General features: G+C 40.0%; 1 protein-coding gene across 4 annotated transcripts in view; it reads left to right on the forward strand.

The window, feature by feature from the left end:
* Positions 1-19,373, forward strand: part of BRIP1 (BRCA1 interacting helicase 1) — a 93,603-nt gene that overhangs the window by 20,643 nt on the left and 53,587 nt on the right. For all 4 annotated transcript variants that reach the window (XM_053961422.1, XM_053961426.1, XM_053961423.1 and 1 more), the window contains exons 15-16: positions 10,556-10,715; positions 11,058-11,179. In XM_053961422.1, coding sequence (XP_053817397.1) covers positions 10,556-10,715; positions 11,058-11,179 — 282 coding nt within the window. The remainder of the gene's footprint in view (positions 1-10,555; positions 10,716-11,057; positions 11,180-19,373) is intronic.

Consider the following 19,373-nt stretch of genomic DNA (forward strand, 5'->3'; position numbering starts at 1 on the left):
CTCCTAAAATTTAATGATTTATTAGAAGGTTTTCATTTACAATTAATTGACCTTGAGTTGTCTGAGTTTTGTTATTTTTGGTGGTTGTTTTTTCCCCACCACTGCTTGGTTACCAACAGCAGGCCAAGATAAAATTTTATCTTTGGAGATGGTAACTGACAATCTGGATAATTGCAAAATGTGTTTTTCTTCTTAAATGGTATGAGAGGATCATAGATGTACACAGCAGTTATGGGGTGATTTTCCTGGTTTCTGGGCAATTAGAGACAATCCAAATGTTAGAGATGTGTTGAGACCTTAGAGGAGATGATGTGGGAGCCTGTGGCTCAATGAGCAGGTTCTTCCCCCCTTCCCTGTGACTGTTCTTGTGCTGCTTTGTGGATCTCCTGAGCAAAGAAAAAGTTTTTATCCTTTTTATTCATTTTTTTTCCTAGTTAGTTTCCAGGTGGTTTTGTGAACTGTGGTGGCTCATCAGGAGGTCAGAGAAGTGTCAGAGACAGCTCAAGGGAAGAGATGATGTTGTACATTCCAAGATTATCCTTTTATGTTTTCAGTCTCAGGGATGAAACATTTTCTTGTTTCTGGATTGTTTGGTTTTTTTTAATATGTTTTCCAGTGGTTGACTGTAATTGGAGAATCTATAAAGATCTTCCTCTGGAAATCCTGATTTTTTTTTCACTGTGGCTGATGTTCTGAAGCTCTTGGTGTGAGTTTGCAGCATCCTTAACTGGCTCTGTCTGACTGTGAATTAACCAAGTAACTGGGGAGGCACTCAGGTGAATATTCTGGGTGACTGGAAATGTGGGTGAGGTGATATGAAAGGAATGCCCTGCTGTGACCCCTGTGCTGTGCAGAGCCTCAGCAGCAGAGGGGCTGGAGCTGTTTGCTCTCCCTGCCCTGAGACCCTTTCCCACTGTTCCTCCTTGTGCTGGAACCTTCTCCTCAGCCCAGGGGAAATTCCCACGTGTGCCTTGGCTCCCACATGCTCTCTCTGAATTCCAGCCTGCAAAGAATGAACAAACACACTGCTCATGACTTGCTGAACTGCTGTGGTGACCAGCAAGGGCTGTGCAATAATTCAGGTGCCCTGTGGCACTTGCTTTTTACACAGAGCAGCTCCTTGCTGCTGGTGCTGCTCGTCACATAAAGCCCAATCCAGAGCGACAGTCGTGGCAGATTATTGGATATTATGTCTAAAAAAATTATCTGCCATGCTGGCAGATGAGTGTTTGGCCTGTGAATTTCACACCCTGAGAGTTTGGGCAGTTTAATAATTTATTACACTGTTAATTTAAATACCCTGAGCAGACAGCATCAGGAAAATAAACGAAAAATCTATTCTTGTTTCTCACTTCTGAGCTCTGACTTGTCAAAGTGCTGCAAGCTGAATTGTTGTAGCTCGTTAACACATGCTCCATTTTCCCTTGTAATTAGCACTTGCTGCTTGCATATTTTTCCTCCTATTTAAGTAGGAACTGCATTGAAAATGAGTTTTCACAGTCAAGGAGTTTGCACTCTGTGAATGATGGAGTCCTAGTAGTAAATAACAGAGTGAACATTTCTTTTTTCCTCAGGAACTTTTAATAAAAGGGAAGGAAAACAGTTGGGAACAGGGAATAATATCCATAAACAACATCATTCTTAAGAAGGTGTATCCTGCCCAGGTTATTTTAACATTAATGTTCTGAACCTTTACAACCTGCAGAGTTCATGGTCCCTTTGCCATCTCTGTGAAAGATTCAGTGCCTGATGTGACTTCTTCATGTGTGAAAAACACCAGATATGAGAGAAAAGAACTGGAAAGGATTTATTTAGGGAGCATGTTCTGCATCAGCAGTGTAACAGCTCATACAAGAATCTGAATATTAAATGTATTGAAAGGAATACTTGGGCTATTTTAAATTCAGAGAAATTCGACATCACTGAGGGGGGCTGGGAGCCACAACTTGTGTCTCAGAAAATCAGAAAAATCATGCTTCAGTTTTACCTTCTGTTAGGGTAAGCAAGCTCCTGTGTGAGAACATTTAATTAGTGAGTGATGTATTCTAAAGAGTATTCATTGCACTTTGATTCATTTTACAGCACAGTAATGGACTATTTTTTAGCAAAAATATTTCAAACCAAATAACTTGCAATGTGCTACAGTAAAAACTTCATTTTCAGCTTTTGCTTCTGATTTTTGATCATTAGGTGAGAAATTATTTTCCTAAGAATCAGAAAAGTCTGTTATTTCTTTCTTTCTAATTTTTTTTTAGGGGGACAGAAGGGAAGGAGTGAGAAGGGATCATTGGGTACTTGGACGAAACACTTAGTTAAAATTGTCTAATATATGTGGTGGAGGGACATGAAGCATTTCCTGCTGGGACACTGGCTTGGGGATGGGAGCAGAGGCAGCTCAGAGCTGTCACCCTGCCAGGCTGGGCAGGTTCCCAGTGCCAGGAGCTGCCTGGGCCAGCTCCTGGGGGAGCCTGGTGGCCCTGCTTGGCCCCGTGCCCAGGGTGAGGCTGCTCCTCCCTTGGCTCACTTCTCCCAGGGGTTCTGTGCTTTATTGCTCACGTGCCACTAAGACAACCTTGGGGTTTTTTTCCCTTTATTCTGAAAAAACAAAGAGGTCAGGGATGACTGAGCTTGCCTTCTGGCTGGGGAAGAGCAGCAGTGGAGATGCTGACTTCATCCATGACCAGTTCATCATTTTCCTTTTTATTCCAGACCGGGATTTAAACCATCCTTTTAAAAATAATTTTTTTTCTGGAGAGCTCTCGTTGCTTGAAGGGTTTTCCCTCGCTGGGATGGGAAGGTGTAATGATAGCCTAGGGTGGATGTACAAGCAGTTCCTGGAACACAGAACTCGTTGTCTTGGTTAATTTTAAAACCACAAAAGAAACCCTGTTTTGAACCAGGTTGTTCCTAACCAGCTGCCACAGAGCTCAAAGACTGAACAAAGACTCTCCAGCTTGTTTGGGGTCAAACATGTTGGGTTTTTGGGGAGAAAATTTCTATTAAAAAGCTTCTTTAGCTGCAGAAGCAACATATTAACAGTGTTATTCTAAAATCTTTGGCGTGCAAAACATTTCATTTTTCATTACTGTTGTCGCCGTGCACGTTTTCCATTATTTAAGGGGGTTATTGAAAAATTGATGGTATGTTGGGAGCAGAGAGACATCCTGTGGCTGCAGTGTTGATTTATGGCACATGGAACACACTTCAGTGCTTCAGGTTCCTGCTGCTGAGCGCCACTTTGTCATTGTCCCCAAAGAAAAATCCTGCCAGTGAAATCCCCCGTGCTGCCCCCAAGCTGAGTGATGCATACTTTGCCTTTGAAAATGATGATGAATTATTCACCTTTTATTGTGCTGGAGTGTGCACATGGTGATCAGAATCTTGTTCATAATACAGAGTTTTTCACTCTGGTCAGGCTTTAGTTGAATTATGGAGTGGAGTTGCACAGTAGCTTCATCTATGTAATTTTCTCCTTTTTTTTAATTTCCCCTGCAGTGTCTGTGTGGATGAGAACAGATTTTACCCCACATTTCCCACCATATGTGGGGATTTCAACACCATTCTTGGTCCTAAATATTTGGATTTATTTGTTTGTTTAAAATTCTCCTGGAGAAAATAAGTACTGTACTTCTCAATTTGAAAAGACACCTTTTCCAGGGAAAGCCTTGAAATTCACACCTCCGTGGTTTTAAAGTTTTATCCTTCCAAGTCATTTTCTGCTGTGATGAAATAGAGAGATTAAGTGACAAATCTCCTGAAATAGCACAGTGCTGTAGATTTCCAGTCCAGGGCAGCTTTTTCCCAGAAGTGCTGAGGACAAACTGCATGACCACCTGTTAGGACAATTCAGAGTCTCTGATCTTCCTTCAGAACTCTAGGAGAAATGTAAAATAGCAGAATAATAAATGTGTGACATGGCTCCAGGTCCCTGCACAGCCCCTTGGATTAATAATTTTTTTTTTTTTTTTTTTTAGTATTTTCTGTTTTGCTCTTATTGAGCATTTTATTCCAGAGGCTCTGTGAGTCTTTGGGAAAGGAAAACAGGCAGGAATTCATCTGGAATTTGCTCAGAGGGAGCCAGGCAGGTTCAGAACCTTGCTGGGTGATGCCCCTGATGCAATAAATGGGAAATGTGTAGGAGAAAGCAGATGGAGCCTCTCCTTGATAAGAAAACCATCCTTGTGTGGCCTCTCTCCATTAAAATTCTGCTTTAAATCAATTTATTTTTAGTCCATAAAGACAAGATTACCCTGTGCATGTGTATTTATATGGATGTTCAGTATTTCTCTCCAGTTTCCTATTAACAGTGGGAATTTAAAGCTCTATTTTAAAAGTAATCTTTACTTCAGAAGTGAAATATTTTGGCACAGATATTTTCACATTCTCTTGAAATTAAATCTGTTAGAATTGGAAGCTGAGAAAATGAAATTTGAAGTTTAAAATAACCTTTTATTAAAGGTATTATTATTAAGGTAAATTTATTACCTTATACATTTATATTTTGCATGGGCTCAGTCATTCAAATGAATGAATTTTAAATACTTTGTCCTGTGTAAAAACCCTCCCATAAACATGGGGAGGGGCTGTGAATCAGTTTCTTGCTTAACCTTTCATGAAAATCTAATTGAGTGCAAACAACTGCTTTAAATAATTCAATGGCCTCAGTTATTCTTGGCTGGTGGAGTCCCAGCCCAGAGCAGTGCAAATGTCTGGGTGTTGAGCAAAATGGAGGCTTTCCTCTTTTTTTTTGGTGAAAAATATGATTAAAATGACCTTTTGAAAAAGGGTGTGGGGTGATTAAGAAGAAGAAGAAAAGGTGAAATGTAAATTATTTCTGCCAATTGGGTAAATGACTTGTGGTCCAGAGGTGAATGAATATTCTTCTAGTCCTTCTCAAAGTGTGGAATAATTCTGGTGATTTTGATAAATGTGGTTGGGTTTCTTTGCTTGCTTTGCTTGCTTTCTTTGCTCTTGTTGAGGGACACTGTGCTTTTCATGGTGCTGTTTGGAACAGCACCTTAGAACTATTAAAAAGTGATTACAGAGATTGGGATAATGGACTTTAGAGTTTATTGGTTAGTTAGCCCAAGTATTTTCCCTCCTATTTTTGGAAGGAAACTCAATTTTCCTTTCACACCAATCCTTCCAGGCAGTTTGTTCTTGTCCCTTCAATCTTTTATTCCCATTTCATTCCTGTCTCCTTTCTTCCTTCTGTTGTTTCCTTTCTGTTCACTTTTGACCTCAAAGGCCCTTTCTTTGCTGTTGCTGCTTTTGTTTTGGGGTTGATTTGTTTGGTTTTTCACTAAAGGTGCAAAAGGAATAAACTAGTGATGCTGTGGCCCCACATTGGTAAATTCTTTGTAAAATCTTCCTTCCCCAAAGGGAAGAGTTCCAGTATTCCTGGAGCTCAGTGGAATCCTGTAGGATTCTGGATCATTTGGTACCAAGTTTTGGCAAAGATTTTAGTTCAAGAACTATCAAAGAATTTCTGCTAATTCTCTGCTTTTCCAAACCATCTTAATCCTTGAAGAAATTCATTTAATGGGAACCTGTAATACCAAAAAAAGTGGGTGAAGTCTGGCCAGATCCACTCTCCAGGGTTCCTTTGAAATAACAGGAATTTAAGGCCACTTTGTTTAAGCAATGCCTTGATTTAATGACTGAATATGTTTTAGGATTATCACTAATATAGGGGCAGTTCCATCCTTTCATAATGGGAGTAGAACATTGATCCAGGTGATTCTCCTGGGACCAGAGAGATTGGAACAAAAACTTCCAGCTGGAGGTAGGCAGCTGACTCAGCAAATCTGCTCCTGGAAGCTTTTGGAAGGGAATGCAATACCTCTGCAATTAGAGCCATGATGAAAACATCTGGGCCTTGAGAGCAGCAGAGCATTGCTCCAGTGGAAAAAATGATGTCCTCCAGCCTGAGAGCTTCAGCTTGCAGAAGGACCTGTCAGAGTGTATGGGATTTTTAAAAATTTTTATATTTATGTTCACTGAAAGGAAGAGAGGTGCAGGTGGAGGCTGGGTTGTTCTGTGATACAAAACAACTTGTGCTTGGTTTTTTTTGCAGGCAGCCCAAATGGTGGGAAACATTTTGTAGCAAAACAAGGCAAGTGCATTTCTATTTGACAATCTCTCTGAATTTAAGAGTTTTCAGAGGTTTTTTTTTTTTTTTTTAAGCCTCTTTCTTTGGTTGTGCCACTTGTTATTTTTCTGGCCACATACAAACACTGCAGAACGATGGTTAGAGCAGCCCTGGGGCACTCTCCATGTTGGTGGGGGGATGAGATCCCTGTTCTGTGCCAGGGGCTCCCCTCTCGGTGCCAGCCCCTCCCTGTCCGTGCCAGTGGCTCCATTGGATTCCCAGCTGGAGCAGAGCCCCTTGTTGTACCAGAACCAAGTTCTGCAGGGAGCCCAGGCTGGAGCAGCTCACTCCTGGTGCCCCAGCTCCTCTTGCCACCTCTGGAGTTTTGTGCTGCCTGCCTGCCTGTAGAACTTCTGTTTGACCCTTCAAACACGTTTCCAGCCCACTGGAGACACACTTGGATTTGAAGCAGTGCTTATTCACAAAGAAAATCCTGGGAGCAAACACAGGGAAGAGGCTTTTAGATCAATGCTGCTCCCTTGGGGAGCTCAAGACTTTTTGCACTAACAGTGGTGCCAATACTGTGATTTTTATTAAGAAAAAATAAAAAGAGAGCCATTACTAATGGCTCTTCCCTTTCTTCCCTCCAATTATCTGAATATTTGAATAACAATGAAAAGTGCAACTTCATATCATTACATAGAACCAAGATCAAAAAAAGCAAAGTTTGAAGGAGTGGGGTTATTTTAGGGTATCATGGCAGGTTTTTAAGAAGGGTTGCAAGATGTTTGTGCAAGTTCTGTTCACCTTGAAATACTTTTTGTCCAGTTATTGCATAAATGTGGGGGAAATAAAACAGCTTGTAGTTTTACAGGTGCACAAGTACACAATGCAATTGCAATGATAATTATTTTTAAATAGTTAAGAGTTGTTAAACTACCCAGTAAAATCAGAACTGTTTTACTCTGCTGTCAGATGCTTCTTAGGTCATTATCCCTTTTGTTCTGTACTGCTCTGGAGCATCCTTGGATATTTTTGGGTGTTCTGTTGCTTCCCCAAGCACTTTTGATTATTTCCGTGATACCATTTTTTCTCTGCTGACAAAATGTGATCCATTCATGACATGAATCAATGCTAAAATATTTAAGGAATATTTTATGTGAAGAAATTAGCAGGACAAGAGTTAAATAAGCCAGAATTTTTTCTGTTAGACCTCCTCTTTTCTCAGCTATTTTCTACTCCACAGCTCCCTGCCAGGAGGTGATGGATCCTGCAGGAAAACACATCCCAGCAACCTGAAATTAACTCCCCAAGTTTGATCCAATGGTGGAAATTACAATCAACTTGCCTTAGGGTGAAATACATTAAACAAATCTCTGGGTTTGCTTCATGACCTGGGAGCCCCCTAATGTGATTTTTGGCACTGGATAAAACAAAGCAGCAAATGGAAAAGGGCAAAGCTGCTCCTCTGTGGGCACACACGGGAGGGTTTGGCCTTGGAGTGCAGCATAATGGAAGGAGAAAACAGCTCCCCTCATCCCCAAAGTTCCAGAACACTCCAAAAACTGTTCAAAAGAGAGTGCTGGCAGAGATGGATGGTAGAGCTACACACTGAGCTCCAAGTTTTTATGGATCATAGCTTACAGGTGTCTGTAAATTGCAGAAAGGAATAAAAGAGAAAAGCTATCCCAGTAAACATCCCTCAGTGCATGGGAAGATGACAGATTCTTTCTAACAAGATTTTCTGCTCTCTTGGAGGAAGACCATTTGTTAATAAACCATTTGAGAATCCATTTTTAAGGGATTTAATAAAATATACACAGGCTGCCTTGCAGTGCAGGAGCTATTATTCCCTTGGGTGGGAGGAGTGACTGACTGGGGGCATTAATGGTTCCTTCCTGTGATTCCTGGCATTAGATCTTGCTCCCATTTGCACTTTTCCAACCCAAAGTGAAATAATTTTTTATGAGAAACCCGTTCTTGGTTCCTGGCTCTTTTGAGGCATGTGTGTGTTCTATATTTTATTTATTTGTATTCAGTCAGCTCCATAATTCTTGTTGTTTTAGTGTCTGGTCATGCCATGGGTCCTGTGTTTTTATGGATACAAGGAAAGTTTCCATATCTAGCAAACTCCATTAATGGAAGAGGTAATAGCTGTTGTGTGAATTAAATGAATTGCTCCATTCTTGCCAAAGGTTTCATGAATAATTCCCATATTTCCATCAAAATCACAGATTTTTGTTGTGATGGTTGCTGTCAATGAAAGCTGAAGCTTGGTCCAAGAGGGACTTGCCTGGAGGGGCTGGGGAAGCCACAAAGAGAAAAGATGTTTTCTTAAGAATTTGGATGAAGGTTTTTTCCTGCCATCTTTGCAGTTCTGAATATAAATGTTACTTCTTTCAAATAGGAGAGAAATATGGTGGAATTGAGGGATTAAGGGATTTTTGTGAGGCATCTTGCCCTTCTGGCAAGAACATTTCCTAGGGGTGTGTTCATGAGAAATACCACGGGTGGGACAAGAGGAGAGGAGAAAATCAGGGGTGAGTGACCCTTGCAAGTCAAAGGCTGGATGGTTTTATGAATGTAAAAGTGAAATTCAGCTCTCCCCAAGTGTCTGCTGTGTTCTCTCCCTTGGCATTCCTGGCAGTGCCAGGAGCCAGCTCAGCAGGGATTGCTGAGTGGGGCCCAGGCAGCCCCAGCTGCACAGGAGCAGGAATGAAATCTGGGAAGTTAATGATGTTACAGTCCCTGGCAGATCCCAAATGGATGTACTTAGAGCTGTAATGTGTTTGATTCTTTGCTTTCCCAGAATTATCTCCACATCACATCCAAGAACTGAGGCTGCAGTGGCAGGCTGGGATGGCAAGATGGACACTCATTGCTCAGTCACAGGATTACAGCCTTGCTAGAAAAAGAGATTACAGACAGGATGCTGCCAGGAAATGACAGAGCTGGGAGGGAAGGGGACAGACCCATTTAGCAGAAATTATTTATTCTGCAGCTACAGCTGTGTGGGGGAAACTGTTCCTACTGCTCATCACTTACTCTCTCTGTGCTCGCTTGCTAATGGTGTCACATCAGTAGTAAAGCAAGAGTAATTCCCTGAGTAGAGGCTGGGACAAAACAGGGGAAATGTGAAATAACAGCATTTGTCCCCTCTTGTGAGGAAACCATCCAAATTCTTCATGTCAAAGAATGAGTTCAGATCTCTAATGCTGAGGACATGAAAAATGCAAAGGGCCTTGTAACCAGTTTCCTATAAATTCTCAAATGTGACAACAATTAGTTGTCATTAGTTCTGCTTCACTGTAGCACTTAAACTGTGGGTTTGGACACGGGACAGATTATTTTTGTAACAATCACCCATTCAAGATTCTGGGATCTTGGCTGGAGTGCACTGGAAACAAGTGGGCTGCAGTGAAGGGGTGCTGTGGCTTTTGAAGGAATGAAGCAGGGCAAGTGCAGGTTCCAGATGGAGCAGTTTGTGTAGCCTGGAGCAAAATATGGAAAAGTCTTCAGGAGGGGAGTGGAGGGAAGTGCAGACACAGCAAGAGCACAGCCCTTCCTGCAGGATCTGTGAGTTTGAATCTCATGTATGAACTGCACAGAGTCAGTAACACACTAAAGATCACTGAGCAGCAAAAGGGTGAAATAAAGGATTTAATTCTGTCCATTGACCCAGAGCTCCTTGGTTCACCCTGGAATGTGTTGCTTGCCTTGCCCTTCTCTCAAGGGCAGCACTGTGCAGCTCAAGGAGGGACATTTTTGCTCCCTGACTTGATAAAATTCAATGTAGAACTTGATGCATTTGCTAGATGACCCCCACCAAGCTGACTTCAGGTTCTGGGCTAATTTTAAACTTTGATTTCTGTAACGCAACATTTTCACTACTTGCATTAAAAGTGGGACAAGTTTATTTGAACATGATCTCATTTGGAGTGAAATGTGCACAGTTCAGAATTTGGGAGGTGTAACAAAGCTGCAGGGCTCTTCAAGAAGCAGAGGAGGCTGATAAATCCTACATCAATATTTCCTCCCCCAACTTCTCTATGTACATTTTCAAGTATTGAAATGTTCTGGAAATTTAAGATACAAAGGCTTGTTTCAAATTAATTTGGAATTTGTTTCTGATCTTACTTAGTAATCAAAAACCAGGTAGCTTCCATTTTTTTGCATGACTTTCCTCTACTTTGAGGAATACCACAAGATGCTCTTTAATGGCCACTGTCATAGAGTTAGAGAGTTTTGCTTTGACAACTCAAAAATCTGCATTATTTCCAATTAGCAAAATAAATGTCCCCCCTGTTTCCCAAATGCTGCACAGCTGAGGTTCTGTGCATGGTAGGAAAACTTGCATTTACAAACACAAAAACTGAATAATACAACTTCACTGAAAGAAATGTCTTTGTGTGCTTTATTTGAGCAGTTCTAGTGGTTGACGTGGATTTTTCTGTTGGTTTTCAGATGCTGGACAAGTTAAAGGATCGGTGGATGCACACTGGCTTGTGGAGGAAGCTGGAGGATGTTAAAACAGTCATTGCAGAGCCCCAGGGAGGGGCCAAGAGTGACTTTGATGAGCTGCTGAAAATCTACTATGATGCAATCAGATGTAAAGGAGAAAAAGGTACATTTTTCAGCCATTCAAAATAGTTGATGCAGACTCTTCAAGTAAAACTAAAGGTTTAACATTTTTTTGTTGTAGATACACATTGTTCTTGCATAATTAATTACCTCTGTATTATATAGTGTAAAATTATTTTGCTATTTGATGGTCAAAATCAGAATATTATTGATCAAAGTGGAGTTAATCTCGTCCCTCTAACGAGTCTCTATTTTTCCAGCCAATCACCTTTTCCAGCCAGTGTATTTTACCATATTAAGTTTAGTTCTTTAAAAGATATTGGTGGGAGTTTCTCCTGATGCCCAGCTTGTCCCTGGAATGATGAGTGTTGCTGTGCTGTTGCAGATGGAGCTCTGCTGATAGCTGTGTGCAGAGGGAAGGTCAGTGAGGGGCTGGATTTCTGTGATGAGAACGCCAGGGCAGTCGTGACCATCGGAATCCCCTTCCCAAACGTGAAGGACCTGCAGGTAGGACATCACTTCAGGGCTGAACTTGATTTTTATGTCATCTTCAAAACACGAAATATGCACAAAATAGATTTTTATGTCATCTTCAAAACACTAAATATGCACAAAATAGATTTTTATGTCATCTTCAAAACACTAAATATGCACAAAATACCTTTTCTTTCGGTTTACCTTTGAACTTCTCTCCATCCTGTTTGAATTCTTTGAGTGACCTTGCACAGGTGAGAGGTGGAGCACTGCTTTAAATCATGCAGGTTATTGCAGAAAATAAAAACTTCTAATACTGCTTTTTTCATACAAGCTTTTCAATACTGCTTTAAATAAGGCAGGTTATTGCAGAAAACAGGTGGAAAGGTAAGGACTGTTTAATTATGTTATTATTTTACAATATAACTGGGTATGTCCCACTGCTTGCACTGTCTCACCTTTCTAATCCCATTGCCTTCTTTAGTGTAATTATTTGTCCCACTTCAGCACAGAGTGCAACTGAAAACTTTTTCCAAGCTTGTGCTGCTTTATTAGCTTGCAGTTTTGAAGCATGAATTTATGACACAACATAAACTCTTCCTGGATACTGAGGACAGCACTATTTGGAATATTCAAGCTTCGTGTAACTTTAGGCAAAACCTTGTAAGCGCCTTGTAAAAATAGCATTTGGAAATGGCTGCAGTTAAATAAATCTGAAACTATTTGTGTTTTTCAGGAGGTGGTGAAAGCAGCATCCTGTTGCACTGCTGTGTAATTGCCCACCTCAACACTTCCTTCCTTTTGACTTGAGCAGGGCTTGTCTGAAGAGAGATGATGTTCCATTAGAGCAGGCTGGAAGGAAAAGAAAGCCAATAAATATAGAAAAGTATTTTTTCTAGGCTTTCTGCTTACTGAAAAAAAGGTTTATTATTGGGTAGCTTGTAATACCACTTCTTTCTAAGGGTCTGTGCCACTGAGGTACTGTCACTGCCCTGTCCTGTGTTCCTTTGAGAACCTTTGGGACTGCTCTGTGAAGCCAAGAAACAAAGTGAAGGATCACAGAATAAATAAATACCAGGAGCAGCTGGATTCTGGTTCTCACTAATGCCAAATCAAACAAGAAAATCATAGGTTTGCACTTGAAAGGCCAAACAGACTCAGCTTTGGTTTGAGAGATGTGTTCTGAGCTTAAGTGAACAAGCAAAGGCTTCTTTGTTGTCTGCAGCATGTGCCTAATTCCAGCCTTGCTGGGAAAAACCACATCCTACAAGGGCCAGGGAGGCTGTGTTAGTGCAGTTCTTCCAATGTTTGCAGAATTCCTTGGAGCACTTACTCAGCCACAACATTCTTTGTCCTTCTGAAATATAATGCACTCCACTGTAGTGTAAAAATTCACATTTCAAGAGTACTCAGCCTCCTTTCTGGGGTTAGAAATGCTGGTTTTTAGGGGCATGTGCTGACAAGGTATTTTGGAAATCCTTTGTTGTATGGCTGGAACTCTACAATTAATGTCAAAGGATTTACTGAAAATCAATGGGTTTGGGTTCTAAATGATACAAAATTAGGTTAAAAAATGTGTTATGAGTGAATTATCTTCACAGTGGATTATGATTTAATTTTACCTTAAGATCAACCAAGTATTTCAAATAACATGATCACAAACCCATTTCTGATAAGTATATTTTAAAAATCAGTGTTCTGTTGAACTATTTCTTTTTAATTAGACTGAAGAAAACCTCTAAATTTTTCAGTAGGGCTAGAAACAGTAGCTGCCAAATTGCAAGCAGCTCAAGGTCTGAGTGTCTGTCTAGAGATGGGAATGCCCAAAGCTCTGCAGTGATCAATTCTGGATGAGAGAAGGGCAGGCACCAGTCTCTCAGGATGAGATCTGCAGAGCTGCTGCATGGCAGAGCTCCTTGCAGGATGCTGGAGGAAATGGGTTTTATTTTAAATGTCTTTATATTGAACAGGGTTTTGTTTTGCTCAAGGCTTTAGGGTTATCAGATCCCCAGAAATTCTGGATTAATGAACATTTTTTTTACCAGCTGAGTTGCAAGAAAGATAAAGTGAAGGAGGGTCACTCTGAAGAAAGTTATTAGTATCTTTGTAGAAATATAAAAGAAATTTGGAAGATTAAGCATCTTTTTCAGCTTAGAAAAGGAGCTGGAATTCCCTAATGGAACAGTTTAAGTTTAGAGAATAGCTACACACCATTTGGTTGGTGTTTCTTAGAATTTTGTAGGTGAAGCAGAAAACTGGGTAAAGCCTGAAACTTCTGGGGAGGATCTTGAGTTTTCAGCAGACATAAAATTCAAACCACAGTGGCACAGGCCAGGCTGGACTTGGACAGAAAATTGTGCATCTGTGGCTCTCACACAGCAATAGGTGCTCAGCAGAGGTACCAGAGGAGGAAACTGATAAGATGATGAATAATGACATTCCTTTAAAAATAGGAAATGCAAGTGATTAACAATTCCCTTGGAATAGCCATGAATTATATGCTTCTGGGATTGGCTTAAATCACTAAAAAGTGCTGGGCTTCTACGTGAAAAAAACACTTGAATGTCTGCTTTTTGGGTTAATAGAAGTCCTCTTAAGCCTCAATTCCATAACCCCTTACTCCTGCACAGAGCTTTTACTTGTGTGAGTAATCCCTTTAATACTCCCAGGACTGAGCACAAGCAGCAGGGTTTGTGGGATTGGACCTTTGGAGAGCAATATTTTATGTTGGCAGTTTGATGTTGGCTCATCTCCACTAATATGACTTGTCTGTGATCAACCTGCTTTCTAAATATGTTTTATGATTTGCAACTTGATTGAGCTGTAATATTAGAGAACATAAATAATGTGACAGCAAGAGATGGATAATCCCACAGAGGTGTTCTCTGATGCTAACATACTGTTAATTAACTTCTCGTAGATATTTTGAAGTGTAGCATTTTGGATCCAGACATCAATCATGGGCAGGAGACTCATTGTCAAGTGTGATGAATAATATCCAATTTTAGTTTTTCCATATGTTTGTGCTAAATATATGCCACAAATCCTGGTATTAAATGGCAAACATTTGAATTCCTTAAGTAACTGTGTGCTTTTATAAGTTACAGTAATTGCTGTGGAGGCTTTAAAGATAATAATTTAGTTTCACTTCAACATTTTTAGGCATATTATATCTTAGGTTCACTGCTTTTCACAAAGAGAAGAGTCTAAAACACTTTGTCGGGGTTAGGGAGAAAGAAATGATTCAGGCTCAGAAGTGGGACCTGATTATAAACAAAACTGATTGAAGAAAGAGGCCAACCCCCTAATTCTGTGTTATTGCAGAGGGTTTCATATTGCTGAAGAATCAGGTTGCTAAAACAAAATAATATAAAAGAAAATGTTCAAGGATTGCTCAAAGCTCTGGTGCTCTCAATGGTAGAGTTTGGCTCCAGTAAAGAAGGAAAATTTATTTCAGAGCCAAAAATTACTTCTTTGGCTGTGACCAGGATTTCCTCTGCCTACCTCTGGGACCTAAAAGTAGAGGTAGGAAAATCTGATTTTGGAGCCAAGTGTGACTTGTTTAGTTCAAGTCATAATTTACTGTTCTTACCTTGGGGAGCTGAAAAGAAAGAGCTCGCTCCGAAATGTTGATAATGGGCAGCTCTGAAGTGCAGGCACTGAGCTCCCCTGCCCAGAGAGCATTTCTGCACTTCCACCTCTCCAGATGCTTTTGATCCTGCTGCAGGAGAGTGAATTAATCATGGAACAGCCAGCAGAACTTGACCAAAACACAGCAGAAAATGCAGAAAGTCCAACTCTCTCACATCAGCAGAGGCAGATAAAGTCACTGAGGCTGGGAGTTGTGAGCAGTGGCATTGCTGGAGTTTGCCTTTAATGGGAATTATTTCCCATGGCTGCCATGGGGGGAATATCTCCTTTATTCTTTCCAGTGTCATGGCATGTAACACCAAGGAAATCTCCACTTCAATTGCAGTTTTCTGGGCTTTATGTAACTTAATGATACTAAAATTTTGCAGCTCTTTGGCTGAAGTTTCCACTTCTCCTGTCTCAGCAAACTGAGATATTTCTATCATTTCAGAATAATGATGTGTTTTAATATTGAATTTCTAGTCCTTGTGGCAGTTTTTAAGCCTACGTGTTTTGTGTCCCTGTGTGGTTGATTTGCCACTTTTGTGCCATTTTTTCTATCTCAGTAACTCTCTAGTTTTGATTCTATCCCCATTCACATTGCACTGTTCAATCCCAATATATTTCCATGTCCCCTGTGAGACAGATCTGGATTGGTTGCTTTTTTTATTCAGTGTTACCCAAGGAAGGCAATTTTGATAAGTGCACGTAGAAATTTTCAGGCAGAAAAGGTCACCTGAGGAATTTCTGTGTAACAGCATCCTGATGATAATTGAGCACTACAAATATTGATCATGTCTCATTGGCAGTTTGGGGGGGTTGTTGCTGTTTCATAAGGGAATGCAGTATTTATATGTGAAAATAAAAGTGTTATATTTGTGTCTAGTGACCTTATTTAGTTACATGAACTCGTTAGAATGACCTTAATAAATTATTGCAATTGACAGAATATAGTTTGGTAAAATTCAGCTAATAAGCATTTGCTTATTCCATATTATTTATGTGTTAACACTGCACTTGGAATGCTTGAAACATTTAAAGATAAAATCCTGCCATAATATCTTTTTCCTGTGGGCTAATAAATGGGAATATTGTGTTTAGACATGGCTTTGAGTGGGTCTGTGAGGGGTGAGGATGTTTGAAGCTTGTTCTGTGACTCACCCAGGTCTTTACTTGCATTATTTGTGTTAAACCTCCCAGCCCTTTTTCCTGCTTTTGAAGTGAGTGAAATGCTGCACTGTTCAGTGCTGCTTCTATTTAAAAATTTTCAGTTGTAAAAGAAAAGAAATGGGTTTTCATGTCTTAACTTTCCTGCACTCACAAACTTTTATGGTTCCTTGGCATTCGTCAAGAGGAAAGTAGATGGCAAGCATGTTCCTGAAAAATTCTAATTATTGCTATTTCAGGTGGAAGAGAGACTCTAAGTGGACATATGAGATTTTTAGGATGGGAGATTTGCTTAAAAAACATTTTTATGTCTTTTTTTGGGATGGAAGCAGAATTGACCACCTGGTATTTTCTCTGCTTGTTTGTTTTTAAGATGTGGGGAATTAGTAGATGTTAAACATGAATGTGTCTTTAAAAATTTTTTTGGATGATGTGAGCAGTATCTTTGTTTTCATTACTATTTTTCCTCTCATAAAACCAGAGAAACAAGTTAGTGGAATGGCAGAAAATGCTTCTATCCATTTTCTGGTTTTGCTTTCCGTGGAGGAGAGTGTTGGGGAGGGAAGGGCACGAGCTGATCCAGGTGTGGATGTGCCACCTCCACGTGTCCATGCAGGGACACAGGCCCAGATTTATTGGCCTTTTCCAGCTCTTTTCTCTTCCTTTAACCTACCAGAGCAAACAGGAGGCACTTGGAGAAGTCTGTGAGGTGATGTCCTATCAAAGAATAGGCCTGGCTTGTCAAACAAAAAAATTTGTAAACTGCTACTTATATTTGTTCTTAAAAAGCAAAGTTTGCATTTGGTTCAGTGAAGCAATGCATTAAAAATACCCCTCAAAACTTTGCCAGATTAAGTAAAACCAAACACAGTTTATGTTGCTGATTTAAATTGCACAAAATAAATGGGCTTAGCCCATTCAACCTTCATGTTCTGGTACTGGCACTGATAAATCAGTTTACAGTATCCTGACTGATTTTTCTTTAGAAATAATTAGTCCATAATAGATTGATATTTGTATATTGCTTTAAATACTGTTTGTGTATCCTGAATAAGCCTGGTTCAGCCTGGTGTGTTGCTAAAAGGCTGCAGGTTCTGTGTGAATTTGCAGATTATTTTGGGGGTCAAAACCAAGCTGTAGTTTTGAGATCCTCTTCTCAGCTTTGTGCTATGAACTAACTCATATAATCTATGGTCAACACAGTATAAATCAATTTATATCCTGAATAAGTCTGAGTTTCTTCACATGAAGGAATATCACCACAGGTAACTTATTTCAAAATCTAATGTAACAAATGTCATTTAATGTTATTGTCATTGGAGAAAAACCTCTATTGCTAATTCTGTTTGAAAAATACACTTGAGCTGTAACACAAACTGCCTCCAAGTATCTTTCCAATCCTTTAAAAAAAAAAAAATTGTTCATGGCATTTATCTTTTTTCGCTGCTGTTTCCCAGTTAATGTTGCAGAGTGAAAGATGTCAGAGTAATTAAGCATTAAAAGCAGGAGAGCTTTGCAGGTGGAACGTGGGGAGCTTGGAGTGAGCGTGGCTGTGCCCGTGACCTCCCAGACAGATCAAAGCCTAATCTGGGTGACAGCTACAGGATGGCAGAGCTTGCCAGGGGCCTTGTGCAGCTCTTTGTCTGCAAATCCTGCCCCAGAGCTGGGAGGATGTTTTTAAGGATGAACAGGTAAAAGTAAAAGGCTGTCTTTTGACATTTTAACTAATCCCTTCTAGCCTGTGCTTTCCTGCACATTGTGGATATTTGCTAGCAGGAGGCACTGGCTTTTTCACATATGTAACATGTCAGCTTGAATCTGGCGTGGAATTGATGGGGGGGAATGCAGCAGTTCCACAATGAAATAGATTCTGATTGCATTAAAATGACAGGCCCTGGCCTTTTACCTGCAGAGCCTCCCCCTGCAAACTGAACTCGCAGCAATGCAGGTTGGCATCATCCCTGCTGAGGCAGGAGCGCTGCAGGGAGAAAATAGAATGGCTCTTTTCTGGTAACTCTTTTAAAATTAATAGAAGGAAGTTTTAGTGATATGTTACACCATTAGAGCAAGGGTTTGGGATTAAAACCCCCCAAACTCATGGGGTTTTATATTAAAAAATGGGGTTTATTTAATTTGAACAATGAAATGTCATACAAGCAGTCAACTTGGTAATACTGACATGTATTAGAAGAATGTAGAAGTAATGTATTTTACTTAGATGATCTGACTGGTTTGCATTTTATTGCTACTTCAGTAAGTTTATGCAGGTATTTAAAAATAATGTCATTTTTCAGCATAAGACACAGGAGCAGTTATTCCAACACTGTTTGCACAGTCTGCTGGCAAAGTAAGGGGCTGATAAACCTCCATTTGTTCCAAATGACCATAATCTTACTGATAACACAATTCTTCCAAAAAATAAATTGTTATAAAACTGACCAGGACTAGAAGACAAGTGCAAAACACACACAGGAATGTATTGTCAGTGGTTATGTTTTAAAGGCTTCAGTGAACTTTTCCATCATCATTCCTCATTTCCAGAGGTGAGCAGTACCCTTTTCTTTCTCCAGGTAGTATTTCAGTTTGTAGAAATGCACAGATAAAGCCAAGTTCCTTTTTAAGGAACGGTTTAATGTTCATAGACCATTCAGAAGAAATCATCTTCTGTTTGGAAAATTAAAAAGGAAACCTCACATGCCAGTCAGTAAATTCTGAGTGACTGGAACAAATATTAAATCTGTGAAATCAAACTGAATTTACTTTCTGGCTGTAAAGATTGAATTTGTAAATTTGACAGGCAATTTAAAGGGCATAAGTACATAAAATAAAATTTCTTATCCAAATGCAACTTGAAAGTTACCTGTCAGAAGAGGTTAGAAGTCTGCTGTTTTCTCTCCTGAAGCGTGTCCTTTCACTTGTCAGTTTAGAAAGGTTAATACTGTACAAAAGAGCAACAGAAAGACCCTTTCTCATGTAGTTTTATGCTTGTTTAAAAAAATAATAATTCAATTCCCCTGGAATAATAATAATAATAATAATAATAATAATAATAATAATAATAATAATAATAATAATAACAACAGTACCTTTTAATATAAATCATGTTCTAATGCAAATTGTTCCAATTCAGACATTGTGTGTGGTTATCCTGATTGGGAAGGGGATTTCTTGGGCAGTTCATTCCAGATTCTGAAGCACCAGAGATGTGTTTTTAAAAAGGGGAACATGTTTTTCCCTTCCTGATCTCCCCATGCTCTGCAGTGAAACATTTCCAGACCTCAGGAGGTGATGCCAAGCTGGGAATTTTGCTTGGTGTTGCTGACTCCTGGTCCTTGGCAGAGGCCCCGCTGTCTCCAAAGCTCTTTTGCAGCTTCTGTCAAGGAAGAAAAGTTGGATTTATTCAGCTCTCACTGGGGAAAAGCAGGGTCTG

This window comes from Vidua chalybeata, chromosome 20 (assembly GCF_026979565.1).
Source record: "Vidua chalybeata isolate OUT-0048 chromosome 20, bVidCha1 merged haplotype, whole genome shotgun sequence".
Taxonomy (NCBI): Eukaryota; Metazoa; Chordata; class Aves; order Passeriformes; family Viduidae; genus Vidua; species Vidua chalybeata.